At 39.8% G+C, this 19421-nt stretch overlaps 2 protein-coding genes across 3 annotated transcripts in view; one reads left to right on the forward strand and one right to left on the reverse strand.

The window, feature by feature from the left end:
* Positions 1-19421, reverse strand: part of LOC311259594 (protein kinase C-binding protein NELL1-like) — a 282733-nt gene that overhangs the window by 140458 nt on the left and 122854 nt on the right. The gene's annotated exons all lie outside the window — the stretch shown is intronic.
* Positions 8191-16248, forward strand: LOC311259611 (piggyBac transposable element-derived protein 4-like). Its single transcript, XM_084356846.1, has 2 exons — positions 8191-8387; positions 11469-16248. The coding sequence occupies exons 1-2, from the start codon at positions 8260-8262 to the stop codon at positions 13459-13461; spliced, it is 2121 nt and encodes a 706-aa protein (XP_084212972.1). The 5' UTR covers positions 8191-8259; the 3' UTR covers positions 13462-16248.

The raw sequence follows: 19421 nt of genomic DNA on the forward strand, positions 1-19421 counted from the left end.
AGACTTGAGATATCACAGAGGCAAAATTCGATGCATTCATCTTATGTAAGAGGTAGAAAGCATAGGCCTGCTAACTTGAAGCACTTCTTTTCTGATTTTTAAGCACAGCATTTGCACGAAACCTGACAGGAATGTGATGATACAAGTTAGAGAAGATTTTACATTTACATCCAAGTCCAATAATTTCTAATGCATAATACATGGAAGAGCAGCAGATTTTAAATTAACTAAATTAAATTAAAAATCCTTACATCCATAGTCACCTGTGTTTTAGGGAGATTTCCTGCAGCTGGTTCAGTTTGCATTCACCATCCTATTGAACCTCACTCATTTCTCTTTACAGGACAAGGCACCCTTTTTGCTGGAGATTTGTTTTGAGTCACGGCTGGAATGGCTTTGTTGTCATCTCACATCAAGCGAGCTGAAGGAGAAAGTCTTTCAGAGTTGAACTTTTACAAATGTGCCTGGTGTGAAGGCGGCCAGTATGCAGCTTGAATTGAATCTCCGTTTGAGCCTGAGGGTTTTGTTCCGAGGACAGGACTGATAAGAAAAGTGGCCAGGCTGAAGATTTAATGAGCTCCATGGCTGTGTGTGGTCAGAGGAGGCTGTTACCTTTGGAAATGCCATCCTCCTCTATCGCTCTCTTTCACTGCGATGTGACATTTTTCCAAAATGATCTATTCATGGTGAGTCAAACGCTGCTCGATTTTGAGAGGTAGAAGGAGGCTCAAGTCACTTTCATGCTCACTGACAGTAATCAGATTAAGGCAAGAAATTGGATGTCATGTTTACATTATGATACTTAGCTAGGAATCCTCTGATAACCCCCTGCTGGCTAAATGTCACTGAATCAATGTTTAAGAAGTTGTCAGAATGTTTGCTTTTTCTAATTGTCAAATGTTCATTTGATTAATAAGTCACATTAATTTTCACAAAGTCAGTGTGTGATAGATATTCTGTCTCACCAGCAGGGGTTTTAAGATCATTGTGCACAAACCTCTTGTTAGTGTGAGGTACACCACTATGGTATTGATCAGTTTCAGTAAAAGGTCAGGAATTGTTTGCTAACATTTGATACGATGTGCCTGACAGGAGTGATACACAATTTATAAAGCTGCCTGAGAAGACTTCAGGGCAAAAAGTCCCCTGAGGTATTTGAAAAGAAGTTTGTTGAGGACGAGGGATTGATTTTGTTTCACCTGAATTTGAACTGTGGCTCTCAATTGAATTATTTTATTTTGAAATGTGGCAGTTGGTAAAATCCAACCGCAATCATCTGATCTGAACATTTAAATCCCAGAAATAAAATATTATATCATATTAATTATTATGAGAATCTTTCTCTTTTTTTCCCAATTTCTCATAGGACTAGGTGAAAATAGTAGTATAAAGCCTTTTGTGGCTCCAGTGGAAGTTGCATGAAATCTGATAAATTGCCTCCAGTGATGTCACTCAGTGGCTAATCTGCATTGTGGGTTACTAGGCTTTGAAAAGCAGTCCACTGGTCTAGCATTGTACTTCTTTACCACAGTGAAATCAAAATTGATACAGGAGAGCCAGAGATATCACCTTTTATATTTCACACATTTTCATTATTTTTCAAAACCTAGCGCCTACATTACCCAAAATGCTGAGAAGACATCACGGGGGGCAATTTATCAGATTACATGCAGCTTCCTCTGGAGCCACAAAAGGCTTTAGACTACTTTTTCACATATGCAGTAGTACTCCACAAGACTTAGTTATCTTTTAAATGGATGTCCAAAACAGAAATTCTGAATGAATGTCTTTGGGCAAAATGTTGGCCACCATGGACGGATAACATTCAGCTACTACCCTCCCATAAAGGATTAGATACTTATATCAGCCCTACTGCACACCATTAGATAAATTGATGGATCACATGGAAGATAAACTTGTTAATTTGTTCCACATAACCTTTAAGGGGCTAAAGTTAGACTTGGCTGAGTAATCAGGTTTCTACAGTAGGAATTGAACTATATCTCTTGTTTAGTTTCATATACCAATGTAGGTATTAAATAAGGCAACCAAAACTACAAGTGTGAACACGGCTTCAATCCTGGAAAAATCATACCCATTTTTGTGTTACATCTGAATTCCTTAAATCATATTAGTCATGAAACAGGAGAGTAATCAGTGCTCGGGAATCAATGATCCAAACAAAAGAAACACTGACAATAGACATTAGAACACCTGGAAAAGATAAATGAATTAACTTGTTTAACACTGATCTGGAGCAGAAGGTATCAGAGGAAGACGGAGGTGTGCTGCAAGAGAGGGGTGTGTGAGCGGTGAGCACAGTGGGTGGAGAGTAGGAGGTGCAATGATTTGCTTGGTTAGGTGAAGAGCAAATGGAATAAAGAAAGCGAGAGAAGAATAAAATAAATATGGAGGTGTAGATGAGGAGAAGGTGAGGCGGCAGTGGGAGCAGAAATCCTTGGGAGCCCAGAGAGCAGTAGATGCTGCAGACTTTGCTGCAGTGGTCTGAATCATTCATTCTCTTTTAGTTTTTATGGCGATCTCAGTAAACATCAGCCCGGTGCTGTCAGGGGAGTTGTTTTCTCCACCAGCATGTGAATGCTGCTGAGAGATGATGGATGGTAAAGAACAACACTCTTTGCCTGTTCCTATCTCTCAGTCTTTCTTTTAACCCTTTATCTCTCTCTCTCTCTCTCTCTCTCTCTCTCTCTCTCTCTCTCACTCTGTCATACAGACAAACACACATACACACACACCTGATAACCAAGGGTCATGAAAGTTTAAGAGGCTTTGCATGAAGTGCTCAACACTGAAACGTCTGAAAACTCAGTCAAGGTTGACTGTTTCCTGTCAGGTATTTACACAGCAGTTGAAAAACAGCAGGACAAGACATCCAAATTGATGCAATATGCATCACATATCATATATATTTCATCTGAAGAAACAGTTATAAAAGCTGCACGCACATTGAAGACTGCGCACGCTACTCTGTTCCAAACAGCTCAAGGGCCTCTTCTTTCGTCTCCTCTTTGGCTCCACTTCCTTTGTTCTTTATCAAAACTGCATATATACATATATACACATACAGTATGGCCAGTAAAACAGCTGAAGTGAGTTCTCCCATTGAATATTTTTACAAGTCTTAATGAAAAACAAGAAATTGCTCATTGCCTTCCAAATTGACCCATATGAGCGTTTTTCTGAGCTTGTGCCCTTAACATCATCATCATCATCATCATCATCATGTATCAGTGCTTTAAAAAACCTTTACAAATGACTTTTACAAAGATTATTAATGTGACTGTTCCTTAACCTCATACCCATATGGTTAAGGTTTGATTAGACTGAAAATAAAAAAAACTCCTAAAATTCAAATGTAATCTCTGTAGAAAAAAGAAAACCTCTCATGTCAAAGTCAAACACACACTCAACCACGATAAACACACACGCAACCATTTACACGACAGTTTACACTAACCTTAACGGTCATGTAAATGGTTGTGTGTGTGTTTGACTTTGACATGAGAGGTTTTCTTTTTCCTACAAAGATTACTACAAAGATTACATTTGACTTTTAACAAATGAGCAGTGCTGATTAAAGTTTTACTTTTTTTATGATACCCTCAGCATTCCTCAACAAAACAACAATTTAACAGTACTGTATGTCTATGTTATAGCCGCAGACTGCACATATTTCAACTTCATCTCTGACAAATCGTTTCATGTTTTAGTTTGAAACTACTGTGTCGTTCAAGAGGCCTCATCTGCCCTCCGAGGGGTGAGAACCAGAGGGGCTTCAGTGACATTTTGGCCGAAAATGATTTATTTGAAAGACCTTTGATGAGCTCTTTCGACTGCCAAAAGGGCACATGTGAATTCTAAACCAATCCAGCGTTATTAATCAAAAGCCAAAGGACCTCACACTGAACACTGAACTATATAGCTATAATATTAAAGACTGAATTCAACAAAGTAAAAATACGGTCATGTTTTTACTTTGGCTCTCTTGTAAAGTTGGTTAAATGTCACTGTAGCCCCTCTGGTTCTCAACACTTGCACAGGTAGTGAGAAGAAGCAAGAGCCAAACTGGCCAGAGGTGCAAATAAGAGCATTCATCCAAAAGTTGATCCAAAAAACAAATAGCAACAGGGTTCCTGGGAGTCATAGTTGACATCTCTTCTAACGTTTTACCTTTGACTGTTTCTCAAAGAACCATGAAGTGTCTGACCCAAGTGTTCATTTTCTGCGTTGATATGGTTTATAAAAGTGGGACTTGAACAAGCAGAACTTAAACATCTAGAATCCTCCAACTACTGTATTAAACATGAGCAGAGATTACAGGCGTAGCTCAGACAAGCAACGGTCCCGAAGACTCCCACAGAGGACATGTGACAAGTGTCATCGCCATCATAAACCCCTCCCACGTGCAGGCACGCGCACACACACATAAACCCACACCACCCTATCAACTGGCCCAGATGAGAAGAGACATCCATAACATGCATCATTCAGAGGCCTGCCCGGTGCTACAACAACCACTTAGATGACTTGCTGTGCAGCAGGGAGCATTGTTGTACCCTTGATCCGATTATTGAGTGCAATGTTGTTAAAACATTTACACATTGGCAACTAAAGGCTCACTGTGAGGCTCTATGATTTGTATTCACTTTTCCCCCTGCTGAAGACCGGCAGGAGGCTTTATTGTACATTTGACTTTTAATCACTGCAACTAGTTCTCCTTCTATCAGAGCTGACATCAGTCAGCACATTAAATAGCCATTGAAATAGCACCATTATTGTGAGTATTGAGATTCACCCAAAAATTCAGCTTTATCCCCAATAGTGGCACTAAATCATAGTTCACAAAACTTGTTACTTTGAGGTACACCCCTATAACATCGATTAGTTTTAGTAACAAATTGTCTGCTAACATTTGATATGGTGGGCCTGTCGAGAGTGATACTCAATTTATAAAGCTGTCTGAGAATAGTTCAGGAAAAATAAGCCTCTGAAAAGGAGTTGGTTTGTTTAGGATGAGGAACTGTGGGTCTAAAGTCAATTATTTTATTTTGAAAAGTGGCTGTTAATAAAATCCACATTCATTCTCCGATTCAACTATTTCAGTAAAAAATAGTGCAAGCATGCATGAGATAATACGGGAAATCTTTTTTTATTGGCAGTTCCAGTCAGCAGTCCACATGGACTCAAATGGATGTCCAAAACAGACGGACAAAACTGAAATCTTTGGGCAAATTGTTGCTCACCATGGACCACAAATATTGGCACTAATTCATTATTTTCCTCTAATGATCACAGAGTTGCACATTTTTGTGATTAACAGTTTTATAAAGATCACTGTGCACTGGGAGCATGGAGTTCAAACCAAACAATAATGTGTAAGACAGGATGGAAAACTAATTTCCCTGGCTTTCTGAAAGTATTTTCAAGAGAGTGTTATTTTGGATTTTGTTTCATTACTGAAAAATCATGCTTAATAACTTAACACTTTTGTACAGGGAAGCATGAATTATTGGAAGATAATCATGTCAAAACCAAGAACGACTTGGATTCAGCAGTTATTACACTTTAAAATGTAAATCGAGCTGCTGGTTCAAATAAGCTCATGTCACTGGTGTTTGTACCTGCACTGCACTCTCTGTAAACCCTGTGCACAGCAGAATTTCCAGCAATTTGGAAAATAAATAAATGATGTGGCACACTTGCAGTATCTTGGGGCATGGCGCGATGAAAAACAAATTCACAAAAGGCTGAAATGTGAGTAAAATGGGACCTTTAAACTTTTCAGAATTTGAAATCACAGCTATGACAGATTGAATAATTCATGACCGGTTCATGACTCTGGCTGTAAACAGAAAGACTGAGGCGCTTTTGCAAAGCGTTTATTGCCTCCACATTTTGTTGTGCTGTGAAATAATGATGTTGAGGGAATATTTACCTTATCCCAAATTAAATAATAAAAAATAACCTGTGATAAAAACAACCTGTACCATAAAGTCTCACATGAGCTGAGCTTTAAATCCATTGCTACAGCATTAATCCCATCAGGGACTTTTCCGGAGAAAGTAATGTTTATAGTGAGGTCTGTGGGTTGTTTTTTCTTGTTTTATTAAGAAAAATTCCATTTAACTCAGCTAATTGGGTTGACGTTTGAAAGTTTTTTCTTTTCTTTTCAGTAAGCTGACCCTTTACCTGCTTTAAATATGTTGTCGCAAAAGGACTGACTACCTTTACTAAAGCTCTTTTAAGGCGTTCACATGATGAATGAGAAGCAATAATTTGGCTTCTTCCTTCAGCTCCTCCACACATTGTCGAGAACTGAGGTCATAAAAGTGAGTGGGAGCTCATTCAGCCTCCTAACTGAGGCTAACGCTGCTGTCTCTGATTCTTAATGGGAAAGGGGACGCAAGGTCACTCAGCAGCCGTCTGGTCCGAAACACTCTGAGTAACACAGATGATTATGAGACTGCTGCACTTTCAAACACACATTAGTGTAAGATGTCGTGCCCATGCTGCTGACAACTACTTGCCTCAGATAATAGTGAGCGTTTTGAACTCACACATCAAACATTTACCAGCCATGAATTGCCCTAAATGATATCATAAAAACAACTGCTCGTAAAAGGAAGAAAACAAAGATAGATGATGATTGCATAACACAGATTGTGTATTGATTGCATTATTGCATGTGAATGTCTGAATGCAGATAGTCCATGAAGTGACGGACACAACATGGACTAAGGTGGCCCGATTACTGACACGCTATAACAGTGATAACTGTTGGAATATAGAGCTATTTAACATTTCTTCTCTTAAAAAATATCATTATATCAAATATCAGTATCAATTATGTTTTGGCTGAAAGTTTTTTTTAAACTTCAGCCAGCAAATCTAGGACAGAGTGCTCTGACTCCACTGTAACCAGCAAGCACAGAGCACTACAAGCATCAGGATCAAAATGTGAATACAAAAAAAGTAGTCAGAGGTAATTTTGTTTCAGTAGCTATCTAACCCACAATGTCTTCAAATGAACTGCTCTGAGAGGCATTTTTGTGAAGAAGATATGGATGCAATAATATGATTTTTAAACTGGTGTTGGCAAACTTCAGATGTTGTACCCACCACACTGGATCATGATATCAGTCTCATTCAAGACGCCCCATAATAATCAATCATGTGACCTTCACCTCAATACAGGCTTTCACTGGCAAGGTTTTAGTGCTGCTGTCCTACCACAGCTAATTATCCTTCATTAGCGGAGGGGTAAAATGGTCTCTTTCAAAACTTCCCTCTGTTATTTGAATGGCAGGGGTTTAATGAACAATGTCAATAGAAAATCTTTCTCTCAGATTCTTTTGCAAAGGGCAGAAATCCCAAGAGACTCAGTCATGCATATTCAACGTCATGCATATTCTTTTGGAAACATGACGAGGGAGCGTTCAGGGTATTCAGTCATGGGACCAACCCTGGTAAAATATTTTCGAAACTTTGAAGGAAACAGTGTTATAAATAATGCTAACATTAATGGCCATGGGGAAGCATTGAAGACCATAGACACTGTTTATTGCTGTTAGCCTGTATGGATAGTAAAGTGCAATTCTGCTGTTGTTGTCTAGAAATGATAACTTACTAAAGTAAAAACTTTCAGGGTGGAATTGATTAATATTGAATCAATCAACCAGCTCACAGATGCAATTTCTGGCCTGCTTGCTGAAGGTTTCACAGTCTCATTTATTATTGCATTCATCCCTCACTTTACCATTTTAGAGACTGACAAATAAAGTTGTTAAAAAGTTAGGTCATCCATTATTAAAAAAAGAAAATATAGGCTACTGTTCAGCGGCAATCACTGTGATAGGAAATCTGACCATTTATATCATGATTCATTGACATTAGCAGAAGCCCAGGACCGAACCCAGCGTCCTAGAGGTTTTTTAAATCCCTCCGCCCATCCCGGAGCGCATCCTTACGCGAGACCCGTCTGCCATTTATTGGCAGTTAATCCATCCAATGGTGAAACCGAACCGTGAAAACCTCTTGAAGCTATAGCCAATGAAATCAGTGTCCTAACCATATATGGTATGTTGGGGGCGGGACATTCTGTCGACACGCTGCACCCGCGTAAAATCAACCTGTTCTCTCCCAGTGTGCCGAGGGGAACAGAGGGGGAGGGCCGCCGGGAGATCAACACACACCGCTGAAACTTTCTGCTAAAATCTTCCAACTCGTCCCGCTTCAGACATGTTGCTCTCAGAGTCCGAGGATGAACTAGAGATGCTGCACTCGGATTCACAGTCTGATAGTGAGAACAGCCTCTGCAGCCTGGACGAGGACTACATTCCGAAGGGGCTGGGCCGAGGATCAGATGAGTGAGTAGCCGAGCTGCAGACGCCCTGAGCTGGCTCCATCCCAACAACACACAACGTGCTTAGACTAGATAAGATAGGTCGGGCCTGATGAACAAAGGGACCAAACAAGGCTCGAACGAGCTAACAGACTGTTTTATATGACAGCAGGCAGGTGTGCCTCCGAGCACAAAACCACCTTTCTGTCCTGCATGTAGTAGTACTACAGCATGTACCTGCTCCTCCAACAGACTCGTGTGTGTGTGTGTGTGTGTTGTTTGTATGTATGCGAGTGCAACATGTCGCAAGAACAAAGAAACGCCAGAAGGCCACATAACCATGTGAACCGGCAGCATCTGTTGTGTAGTGCTGGTTGTTGAGTGTGTTGAACAAAGTTCACTCTTGACATTTTCATTAATCTCTTCAGTTCGCATGTTTGTGTGTGTTTCTCATTTGGACACAAGTCAGAGGTCCACTTTATCTAAAGATACCAAAACGGTAGGCCTCCAGATAAGAGAGAGAGAGAGAGAGTGTGTGTGTGTGTGTGTTAGAGAGAGTGAAAGTGGTGGGGGTGGAGGGTATGAGTGTGTCAAGGCAACCCATTTTGGTGTGCCCCTGCTGTGCATACTCTGCAAAGTTTGACCCATACGATTTCTTTACTGCATCTTTTTTTGACTTATCCACCAGCTTGATATAAACTATGGGCAAAAGACAATAAACATCTCATAAAACATGTTTCATAGTAATAGCATGGTCAACACACTGATATAACACATAGGTAAAAAGCTTTTGGTCAAGTTGAGGGTGTGCAACATTTTTTTTTTAACTTTTATTTGTTCAGGAAGTCACATTGAGATCAAGATCTCATTCAAAAGTCAGGCCTGAGTACAGGATCAAATAAAATGATAATAAAAATGGTGATTGAAGCGGTAATGACAAAGCGATATAATATTCAAACAGGAGAAGATTTGAATATACCATCATATAGACATCAGTGTGACAAATGCTTTCTGAAATGCTCTTGGTGCAAGTATAGAATGGGATAGAAATATAACAATATTCTATAAAAAAATATGTTTGATTCATGTAGACAAAAACTTAAATAAAATAAATAGATGCATTATAAATAAGTGCCATGGACTTAAAAACAACCATGTTTTCTAAATGTGTTATTGTGGAACAGATGAGAATTTGATGTTGGTGAAAACCAAAATGTATATAATCATCAGCCCATTTTTCACACTGTGCTCCAATTAAAGCTCTATTTGCACTGGACGACCAGGGGACCTCATGTAATTTAGAAATAACCGCCTGACGTTTGGGTTTCATGTGGCGCCTTGTCTGTTTTTTACTCTTATCTAGTGACACTGTTTCCTGGAAATGATGTCAAGGCTCTGTGTAACATCGATCATTCTTCAGCATCCACATTAATACATAGTTTAGAGCTGATTTTTCCACTTGAAGTGTAATATAACCATATAACCATAAAACCATATAACCATAAAACCATATAACCATAAAACCATATAACCATAAGCAAGTAGTTAGTGATTAATGACAACGGGTAATAAGTACTTAGATGTTAAAGAATCTAATCAAAATCTGAAGGAATCATAAATGAATGGTTAAAACATGTACTACGCTGCACTAGTTGACTGAACATGCACCTATTGATCGAATTGATGATTAATATACTGTATTGTGTTAACTTAGAATAAAATGTAACCAAATATACCACACTTTTATTATTTTTAAAAATGCAGTACAAAGAGTGATCAAAGCTAATGGGATATATTCAGAGGGAAACCTGTATAAAAAGGCTAAGGCCAGAGTCACTAAGAGCTAATGGTGTATTCTGGAAAGTACCTGTTTTTTTTAAATAACCAAACTCAGAGAGCAAAAGCTATTGGTGTCAGTAACGGCAGGGCACGGCCAGGTGCATCGGAAAGCTCGGGACTTTGTAAGGAAAAATACCCGTGTCAACCGAAGTGAGGAAGAGTAAGGATTGGTTGAGACCAAGAGGCCATGCCCAGTTTTTAGGCTTAAAGAAGACATCAGATGTATTAGATCAGATCAGTTGTTCATGGACATTGCCTGTGTATGATCTCAGCTCTTACTGCCGGCAATAAAAGCTCAACTGCACTCAGCTTTGAGGACTCCTGTTGATTTTTGACTCCTGCTTTTTGAAAAACCTTCTGAACATCCAAGACTCAAGAAAAGTCGTTACTCGACACACTAAATAAGTTTACAGGGTTACAATGCAAGCGTTACAAGCATATTTACACATTTGCAGCTCTTTAAATCAAGTAACGGACACTTTGTGTCTGTTCTCGAATATAACAACCTTTCACTGCTCCCAACCTTCTCTGTCATCTTTAGCGCGTCAGTATAGCCTATCCCACAGCACAGCTCTTGACTGCAATTGTTCAGTTGTCTGACAGCAGAAAACAGCGGCTTTAAAAGAAATACAACCCAAAATAACCCACATGCCGATTCACATGGTACTGATTTTATCAAATTAGTTTTGTTTGGTGAAATATAGTATGTAAAGTGCAGTGGAATGGTCTTCTTTACAAATTATTGACATGGAAGATTCACAAAGGATTAAGAACACAGATGTCTTCCGCAATTATTATTACTAGTCCAGTGCAAATGGGGATTAAAAAAAACGGTTGAATCATGTCCTGTGGTTCTGGAGGAGCTTTGTCAGATATCACCTTGATGCTCAGAATTGGGTTTATTGCCAAGTAGGTTTTCACATGTTGCAACGATGAACTGCAAGTCAAGAAGCATAGAAAAAAAAAAAAAAATTAATAATTTAAGTAAAAAAAAAAAATTAAATGAGAAGTGTAATAGTTTGTTTTTTTTAAAGAATGTGCAAATGTTCCCAGTATGAACACTAAACATTTTTAACAGAAAGCTTGTGTTACAAACTATAAGTGAGGTTTGAAAGAACACAGACAGAGCGTTAATGACATTTACCAGATGACAGTGTCTATTTCTGGCTAGTCTGGGGAATGAAATAGCTGACAAATACTAAATAATAATAGAAAAAAATGACTGACCACTATATCATTAATTCTTGCCTTTCTTCTTTATTTACAGGGAGGACTCTACTGACGAAGACAGTTCAGATGAGGAGTGGCTCAGTTCGCCCCCAAAGAGAAGAATTTACAGGAAGTGCTCTGTTTCTGCTTCTCCGGGGTCACCACCCTGGAAATCCCCCTCTAAGAGGAGGGAACAGCGGTGTGTCTGTTGTGATGGTCCTGTCCGAAAAAAGCTCCACCATGAATCTACACCCCAAAAAGACTCCTCCTCCCCCAAGTCTGACAAGACAGTCTCCTCTCCATGCAGGAAAACTCGAAGTGGAAAGAGGCAAGCAAAAAGACAGCTTGTGAGAGAGGAAGATGATGAAGGAGACGATGGAGACCAGTGGCATGACATGGACGAGGAAGATGTCGAGCCTCCTCAGCCACGGTTCAGACCTGAGAGGGTCGCTGGGCCGCAGCTGAACAGAACTGCGAATTACACGCCACTCGAACTGTTCCAGCTGTTCTTTTCTACAACAGTAATCAACACATTGGTAAAAAACAGCAATGCCTATGCGAAAAAGACACAGGAAGACCAGCAGGACAGTTGGGTTCCTGTCACAACAGCAGATATGTATTCCTTCATCAGCCTCGTCCTCTACATGGGTATTGTGCCGCTAAAAACTCTGGTAGACTTCTGGAAAGGATCTAAGCTGTTTAGCTTGCCATTTCCTGCCTCTGTCATGGCACGCAGACGTTTCCTTACAATCTCCCGCAATCTACACATGAATGATCCTTCAGTTGAAGCAGCTAATGATCAGAAGAAAGGGACAGCAGGGTATGATAAACTATGCAAGATAAAGCCACTTTATGAGCAGATTTTGGAAGGCTGCCATACTTTCTTTCACCCCTACCAGCATATCTCCATAGATGAACGGATGGTGGCGACCAAAGCAAGAATTGGGTTAAAACAGTACGTTAAAAACAAGCCCACTAAATGGGGCTTCAAGCTCTTTGTTTTAGCAGACTCAACATGTGGCTACACCCTAAACTTTTTTGTGTATGGGGGAAAAGACAGTAAACCTACAGGGAAAGGACTAAGCTATGATATTGTCATGAGACTGCTGAAAATCCCCTTCCTGGGAAAAGGATACAAGCTCTATGTAGACAACTACTATACCAGTCCAACACTTTTCCTTGACCTCCTTCAGAGAAAAATCTGGGCATGCGGCACTATTCGCTCCACCATATCTGGCTATCCCAAAAAGAAAAAGAACGACATGCACGAAAAAACACCAAGGGGAACTATCCGGTGGATCAGAAAAGGAGCAATATTGTTTGTTAAGTGGTTAGACACTCGGCAGGTAACAATGTGTTCCACTTTACACAAGGCGTTTAGCAATGACAATGCAAAGCGCAAAATGAAGGATGCAGATGGACAGTGGACAGTGAAGCAAGTGCCTATTCCGGGCTGCATCAAAGATTACAACCAGTACATGGGGGGTGTCGACTTGTCAGATGCGCTCATTTCTTACTACAATGTTCTCCATAAAACCCGGAAATGGTACAAAACTTTGTTTTTTCATTTTGTGGACATAGCCACTGTGAACGCCTTCATCCTCCACAAGGAATTGTGCAAACTGCAGAATCGCCCCGAACTAACGCAGAAAACCTTCAGGGAGCAGCTGATTGTGTCCCTGGCTGATATAGGGTCCGGACCACGCCGGTCAGCTCCGCACAACTTTCATGCCTCACCTTTCAAAGTGCCTTCTTCTCCCTCCCCATTCAACGCCCTGTGGCAATCTGATTCCACAGACGCAGAGCCTTCTACATCCACTGAGGTCCCAGCTCAACCTGATGTTCAAGGTTTTGGTCACCTGCCAGCATACTTTGTAGAACAAATGACACATGTTTCTCCCAGATATCGGGCCACTGCTGGCAGAAGGGCATGTGTGGTCTGCAAAAGAAAGTCACCAGTCTATTGCAGCACCTGTCATAAGACACTGTGCTTCACTTCTTTACGAAACTGCTATAGTGAGTGGCATAGAAGCAATGGTATCTGTGAATAAATGACTAAATGTACTTGTGTAGTCTGTATAAAGTGCCTTTCATAGGCAGGTTGAACTTATTTGTTCACCAAGTTGGTGATTCACCACAAAAACAAAACAAATATATCTTTTCTTCTCTCAGATATCAGCTAGAGTGATGTCTGCCTTCTCTCAAATATAATGGAACTAGATGGCAAACAGCTTGTGGTACACAAAGTACCACAAAATACATAAATTGAAACAGCAATGACTCTGTCAGGAAATCATAAGAGCAGATTCATGATGGGAACTATTTTCTTTCTGTATCACAGCGAAGAAGGAAGCACGTGTCTGCACATGGATGAGAGGCTCAGCCAAATAACCAAGCTAACTTTACAGATTAACTGAGGAGGACGCGAATAACGTTTATACCCACGCTGTCACAAAGCAGTTTTTGAAAATATATTACTTCCTGCTTTGAGCACCACAAGCCGAGTGCTATCTAGTTCCATTATATTTGAGAGAACACAGACACCTCCACTGTTGAAACCTCCAACACTTGGAATCTCACACCAAAACAATAAAGATGGATGAATAGCACTACAGATAAGAAGAAATATATATATTTTTGATTTTGAACTGAACTGTCCCTTTAAGACATGTGCCTTTATCACCACAAGTGAACAAATGTCTAGTGCCTCGAACTTCTTTTGCAAAACTCTCATTGCTACCGATTTTGTTACCTCATAAGGTCGTTATGTCATGATTACACTTAGAACTTAACAATGCTGTTTAAAAGGGCTCCTAGTAATGTAAAGTATCATGGTGTAATAGATACCAGAGAATAGACAATAACTCTAATAACCCGCAGTTAGTAAACTAGAAGAACATCTACATTAATAGATAAATGTACCCCTTAACCGTAATAGCAGAATTAACCATTGAGATGAAAATAGTCCCAAGGCTTGGGAATCTGTTCCTGTCATTACCCATTCAAATACATTCAAGTGTCTTTACAACTCCCAATAAAAAAACATTAGAGAATTTATATGGAACTGTAAAGCATCTCACAAAGCAGGAAGCAGCCGCACACGGCCTGGATTAATTCAGTCAGCTTTGCTCTCGCTGCTAAGAAGGGGGGTTCCAGTGGCTGCTCACGGGAGTAACAATCTAACAATCTTCAGTGGTCGGTGCCGAGGTCGTCACTTCTCACTCAAAAACTGGACTGCCATCTCCCATGAGAGGTGATTACACACCACACGGCTCTGAGGAATACGATTCAAGAGATTTGGCATCATAAATGGAAACGTATCTACCTGGAAGACTGCTTTGAAAATGGACACTTCATGTCATCCTCCTTTGTTTTCTACATCCTTTCTTACTTCGACCCTGGAAACTGAAATTAATGGTGCTCACAGATGTGGGGATTCATGTGTGAAGTGCATATAGACTCATTTCGAGAATGGACCCTTATGAACAAAAGTGGGTCGTCTACTGAAACTCAAAGGAGAAACGGAAATCACACTTGAATATAACAACTGATACAGAAGACCAGTGAGTGTTTACATAATGTTTTCCTGGTTTTCATCTTATTTGGAGTTATTGGTTATTACGTTTATTGTTTCTGATGTTATTCATTTGGATTATATGGTTGATGCAGGCATGTGTTTGACTACTACTTTTGACTACTTTGATTACTGTACCTCAGCAGGTGAGGATAAATACATTTCCCAGATAACAAAATTGTACCAGACACCCTCATCTGGCCCACATACCACATGGAAAGATGGCACCAGGGCGGTTCGGCTCTTGTTTGCCACATCTGAGCAATAGAATGAACTGTGATTTAGGCCAGTTCTGGTTTATTCAGTCCGGTCATGGCTGACATGTGGCCATGATATGGCCTGCTTGTGGCTCAGATCTGACAAACAAGACAAGACTGCCCAAGTGCCATCATTCCACGTGGTATATGGGCCGGATGCACATGTCTGGTGTGGGCCAGATCTGGGCCGCAACAATTTTGCCGTTTGGTTCTGGGTTTGGTTCCTGGCTGGGTTTAACTTGATCAGTTGGATTTGGCTTTTTCAGTGTAGCCTCCAACAACCACTACAATGGTAAAATGTGGCTCAGGTTGAGGATGCACTAACATACACTGAAGACTGAAAGGACCCTGTTTATGGCTTTTTTGTGCCACTGGACTTATAGTGTGTTTTTTTATAGCAGAATAAGGACTTTTTTTAAGGCGTTCTGAAATTATGATGTGTAGACGCACACAAACAGCATACTTGAAAAGACGCCTCTGTTGTGCGTTTAAACACACTGGTTCATTCCAGTTTGCCTCATCAAAGCTGCCTCACTCAATGGAAACTACATCAGTGCAAACTTGAGTGGCAAGAATTGTTTCTGATGTGCTATTTTTGGTGCAACATCCATGGCTTCCTGCTATCACAGGAACTACTTTCCCACTGGATCCAAACTTTAACATTACTACTGCATATTTCAGGAATAGTCTGCATTAACAGAAATACAGTAATGTGGCTTTATTGTAATGAAAAATGAAAAGCAGTGATCTCAAAGCATCATTCTCCTGTTCTCAGAGCTAAATAGCTTTTGAAAATGAACAGATGTGAATTTCTTGTAAAACTCTCAGAAATAGGAACAACAAATTACCTCTTGCTCTTCCAAAGTTACTTCAAAGACTCTCTACTGACATGTTTTTTGTAGTGTTTTTTCATACACTGTACTATTTTTGATGTGGGCTGGGGGAAGGTATTCAGAGTTGTATTCCTTTGTGAATTTTGTAAAAAATAAAATAGATTTTTAAGAAGGGATCTGTGTATAGTATCTTCATTTTGTGGTGGAAGTGGCTTGGCAGATTTAGTTAATGACACCATGTTGGAATTATATTTCATAATGCTCACAAATAGTGTTGATTTTGGTGAGTTGGATACATTTGTAAAAACTAAAAGCATGAGTCAAAAGATAATTACACAACTCAACAATTTAGATTCACAGACATGAGCTGACACCATTTCAGCACTTTGGAGAAGATGCTTGGGTCATGATTCAGTGATGCTAAATATGTTAAATCATTTTGTTTTTTCTGGGAGAGTTACAAACATAATTTCATTATCATAAAAGTGATTCATCGTCATTTTCTAACTCTGCTGAGGTTTGGACATGTATTTGCAAAATGTTTGGTACACCACTCATTACAGTGATTACATCTCAAAGGCAGTCTAATCCGTGAACCTACATTTTGTTTTAGGACACATTTTCAGGGAGACCGTTCTGACTGATTAACTGCATTTTAAGAAATCACAAAGAAAATAAAGGGTTCTTTTTTTAGTATGATCTTTCAGTTGTGCATCTTTGTGGGTGTGAAAACAGGACATGAAGTTACAATCTTTGCTTCCTTGAGTTCCTCAAGGTCTTTGGAATTAAAGTTAAAAAAGGCACTCTGGAAGGTTGTCGTGTACACAGCAGCTGTTGTGCGTGTGTTGTTTATATCAACATGAGTTCTTGCGTAAAGGTGTGAAACTGAGAGCTGCTGTTAACCTCTGTAATTACATGGGGAAGGATGATGTGACATGGGTAAATACAATCTGCTGATAGCAGTTCTTCTTGATTAGCTTGTAAATTAACCAACACTTTAACAAATTAAGTCAGGCAATGGGCCACACTGCAAATGTCAACATTACTGGAACCTGACAGCAAACACATAAAGTAGAGTACGCATAAGGACAGTAGCTCTGTCGTCCACTTGCCTCATGATTATCCAGGACGGTAACATGAAAATACTGCACCTGTTGTTGATTATGCTGCTCTTATTTTTTATTTTACACTTTTCATAAGTGTAAAGATCCTCAATCGGAACTCTTTGCACAAACATCACTGGCCTAATGAGGTGATGTCTTTATTTTATAGCATAAACCACTTAGTACGTATCAGTCCTCATGTATGAATACAGTTTGTGTGCAGAGTTGCATTCAACTGCACTACCACTGGCTGTATACAGTGGGTTCAATGATTTCCCAGAGGAGAAGGGCTTTGTTTGTTATATGATTAAGGTTGGGTTGAAGTCTTTTTTTTTTTTTTTTCCAAAATTGTTTTAAATGATTTAAGTGACTTACTTTTTAAGTGAACCATCCTTTATACTTGGTGACCTCTTCTGGTTGAATGACTACAGAGATTTTACACTTGGTTTGTTTTTTGGCATCCTTCCTTAAACACAACTTCAAGCCAAGTGTTGTTCCAGCACAGCTACACGATACTTAATGTTCTATAAGCCTGTGTTGGCTGGGCATTTGTATGAGAATGACTAAATAACAAAATAAATGTACACAGACCAGGCTCTCAGGGCCATGATGTAGAGGGGGACACACCATTTTAAAGATTAAAAAAATGATTTATTAAACAAAAGTAACTGAAATGTTAACATAAAAGATCACAAAGCATGGGATGTGGGTGTCAATAGGGTCAGTGATGTAGATGATGGATGAGAACAGAGTATGAATGTTTTAGAATGCGTTAAATAAGCAAAGTAGAACCAAAGAGAAACGTTAGGGGGATCATAAGGGCAGTGCTGAACAGGTAACAGCAGGGGTCGCCACATAAGTGTAACAGGTCATTTAGTGTTGAATTTCTAACTTTGATACAATACCTTAAGAAATATTGAAACTGGATCCCATGATCGATAGCAAAGGGAAAACTGACACAATATTGAGGGTATACAATTTTAGATTTTATTGAATGCTACTCCCTGGCGAAGAGAAGAGAGAGCAAGAAGGCATACTGATGTATCATTTGTTTATGTTTGTTTGTTTATTGTCAAAGTCAGGTTAATCAGTTACTCTAAATTGTCTGTAGGTGTTAATGTGCTCGTGAATGGTTGTTTGTCCCTATATGTCAGCCCTGTGATGAACTGGCGACTTATCCAGGGTGTACCCGGCCGTCGCCCAATGTCAGCTGGGAATGGATCCAGCCCCCTGTGACCCTGAAAAGGATAAACGATTTCAGATAATGGATGGATGGATGGATGTTTATTGTAACTTGTCGCCCTTTGTCAAATGTTGGGAATGAGCTCTTACAAACAAGGTGATCAATTTGTCTCTGTATGTGTCAAATATGCATTGATTTCTAGAAGCTGTTAACTTGAAAGTAAGTTAGAAATTTGGGAGAATCAAAATATTACTAACTGTTAGGATATTTGTTAATTAGGGTATTACTGCAGGTATGAAGGTCTCCATCAGTACTTTGTCAAAGGAGTTTTATTTAAAGTTGTGTACGGTTCAGGGGGATTATTTAGCGGAAACTGCAGCAAGGTTAAATACAGGTTACATAAATATGATAATGAAACACATCACAGCACGGCCTCTCGTAATCAGAAACCGTGTGTACTCAGGATACTGTCAATAGTAATGAGAGGTATATGCATACATTTACTCTAATGCAAATTACTGTAGCAAAAGAATAACCTGTGTATGTAAATGTTGCCCCTGACATTTTGTCTACAAATAAGATAACAGCCATGGGGAAAGAAAAATCGAGACTGAGAAAGATGGTGGAAGCTGGGTTAAGCAGGGGTGACGCATAAAATGAAAAGCAGAGTGAACCCTGAACTGATCCAGCTCTGGTCTAATGGAAGCTGTACCTTAACATATGCATTAGCAACCAGGTGGCAGCCACGGTGCTGTTCTGCCTGTGATTAATAACCTGATAGCTCCCTTCACTGAGGCTTTGCGGACAGAGCAGCCTCTCAGGTGGGGCGATGTGATGTGAGCATCCCTCTGTGATTATATATCCTGTGTCTGCAGATAAGAGACTGTTTAACCTTCTGCCAATCACAACCACAGACTTTATTTGGTTTTCCTCTGAACGTTAAATTGGGAGCAATTCTGCAGGCGCTGTGCTGAATCTCATATCTCAGTCCATAAAGCAGAAGCATAAGAAAGGCAAACTTTTGTTTCCATTTCACAGGAGATTAATAATCTTCAGCAAGG

The sequence above is a fragment of the Pagrus pagrus genome (assembly GCF_965226575.1).
Source record: "Pagrus pagrus genome assembly, chromosome: 1".
NCBI lineage: Eukaryota > Metazoa > Chordata > Actinopteri > Spariformes > Sparidae > Pagrus > Pagrus pagrus.

What these genes read in the sequence shown, in the direction of transcription:
- LOC311259611 (XM_084356846.1), top strand. Translation starts at nt 8,260, where the DNA reads ATGTTGCTCTCAGAGTCCGAGGATGAACTAGAGATGCTGCACTCGGAT. An exon ending in CTGGGCCGAGGATCAGATGA is followed by an intron (nt 8,388 to 11,468) that starts GTGAGTAGCCGA and finishes CTTTATTTACAG; the next exon opens with GGAGGACTCTACTGACGAAG.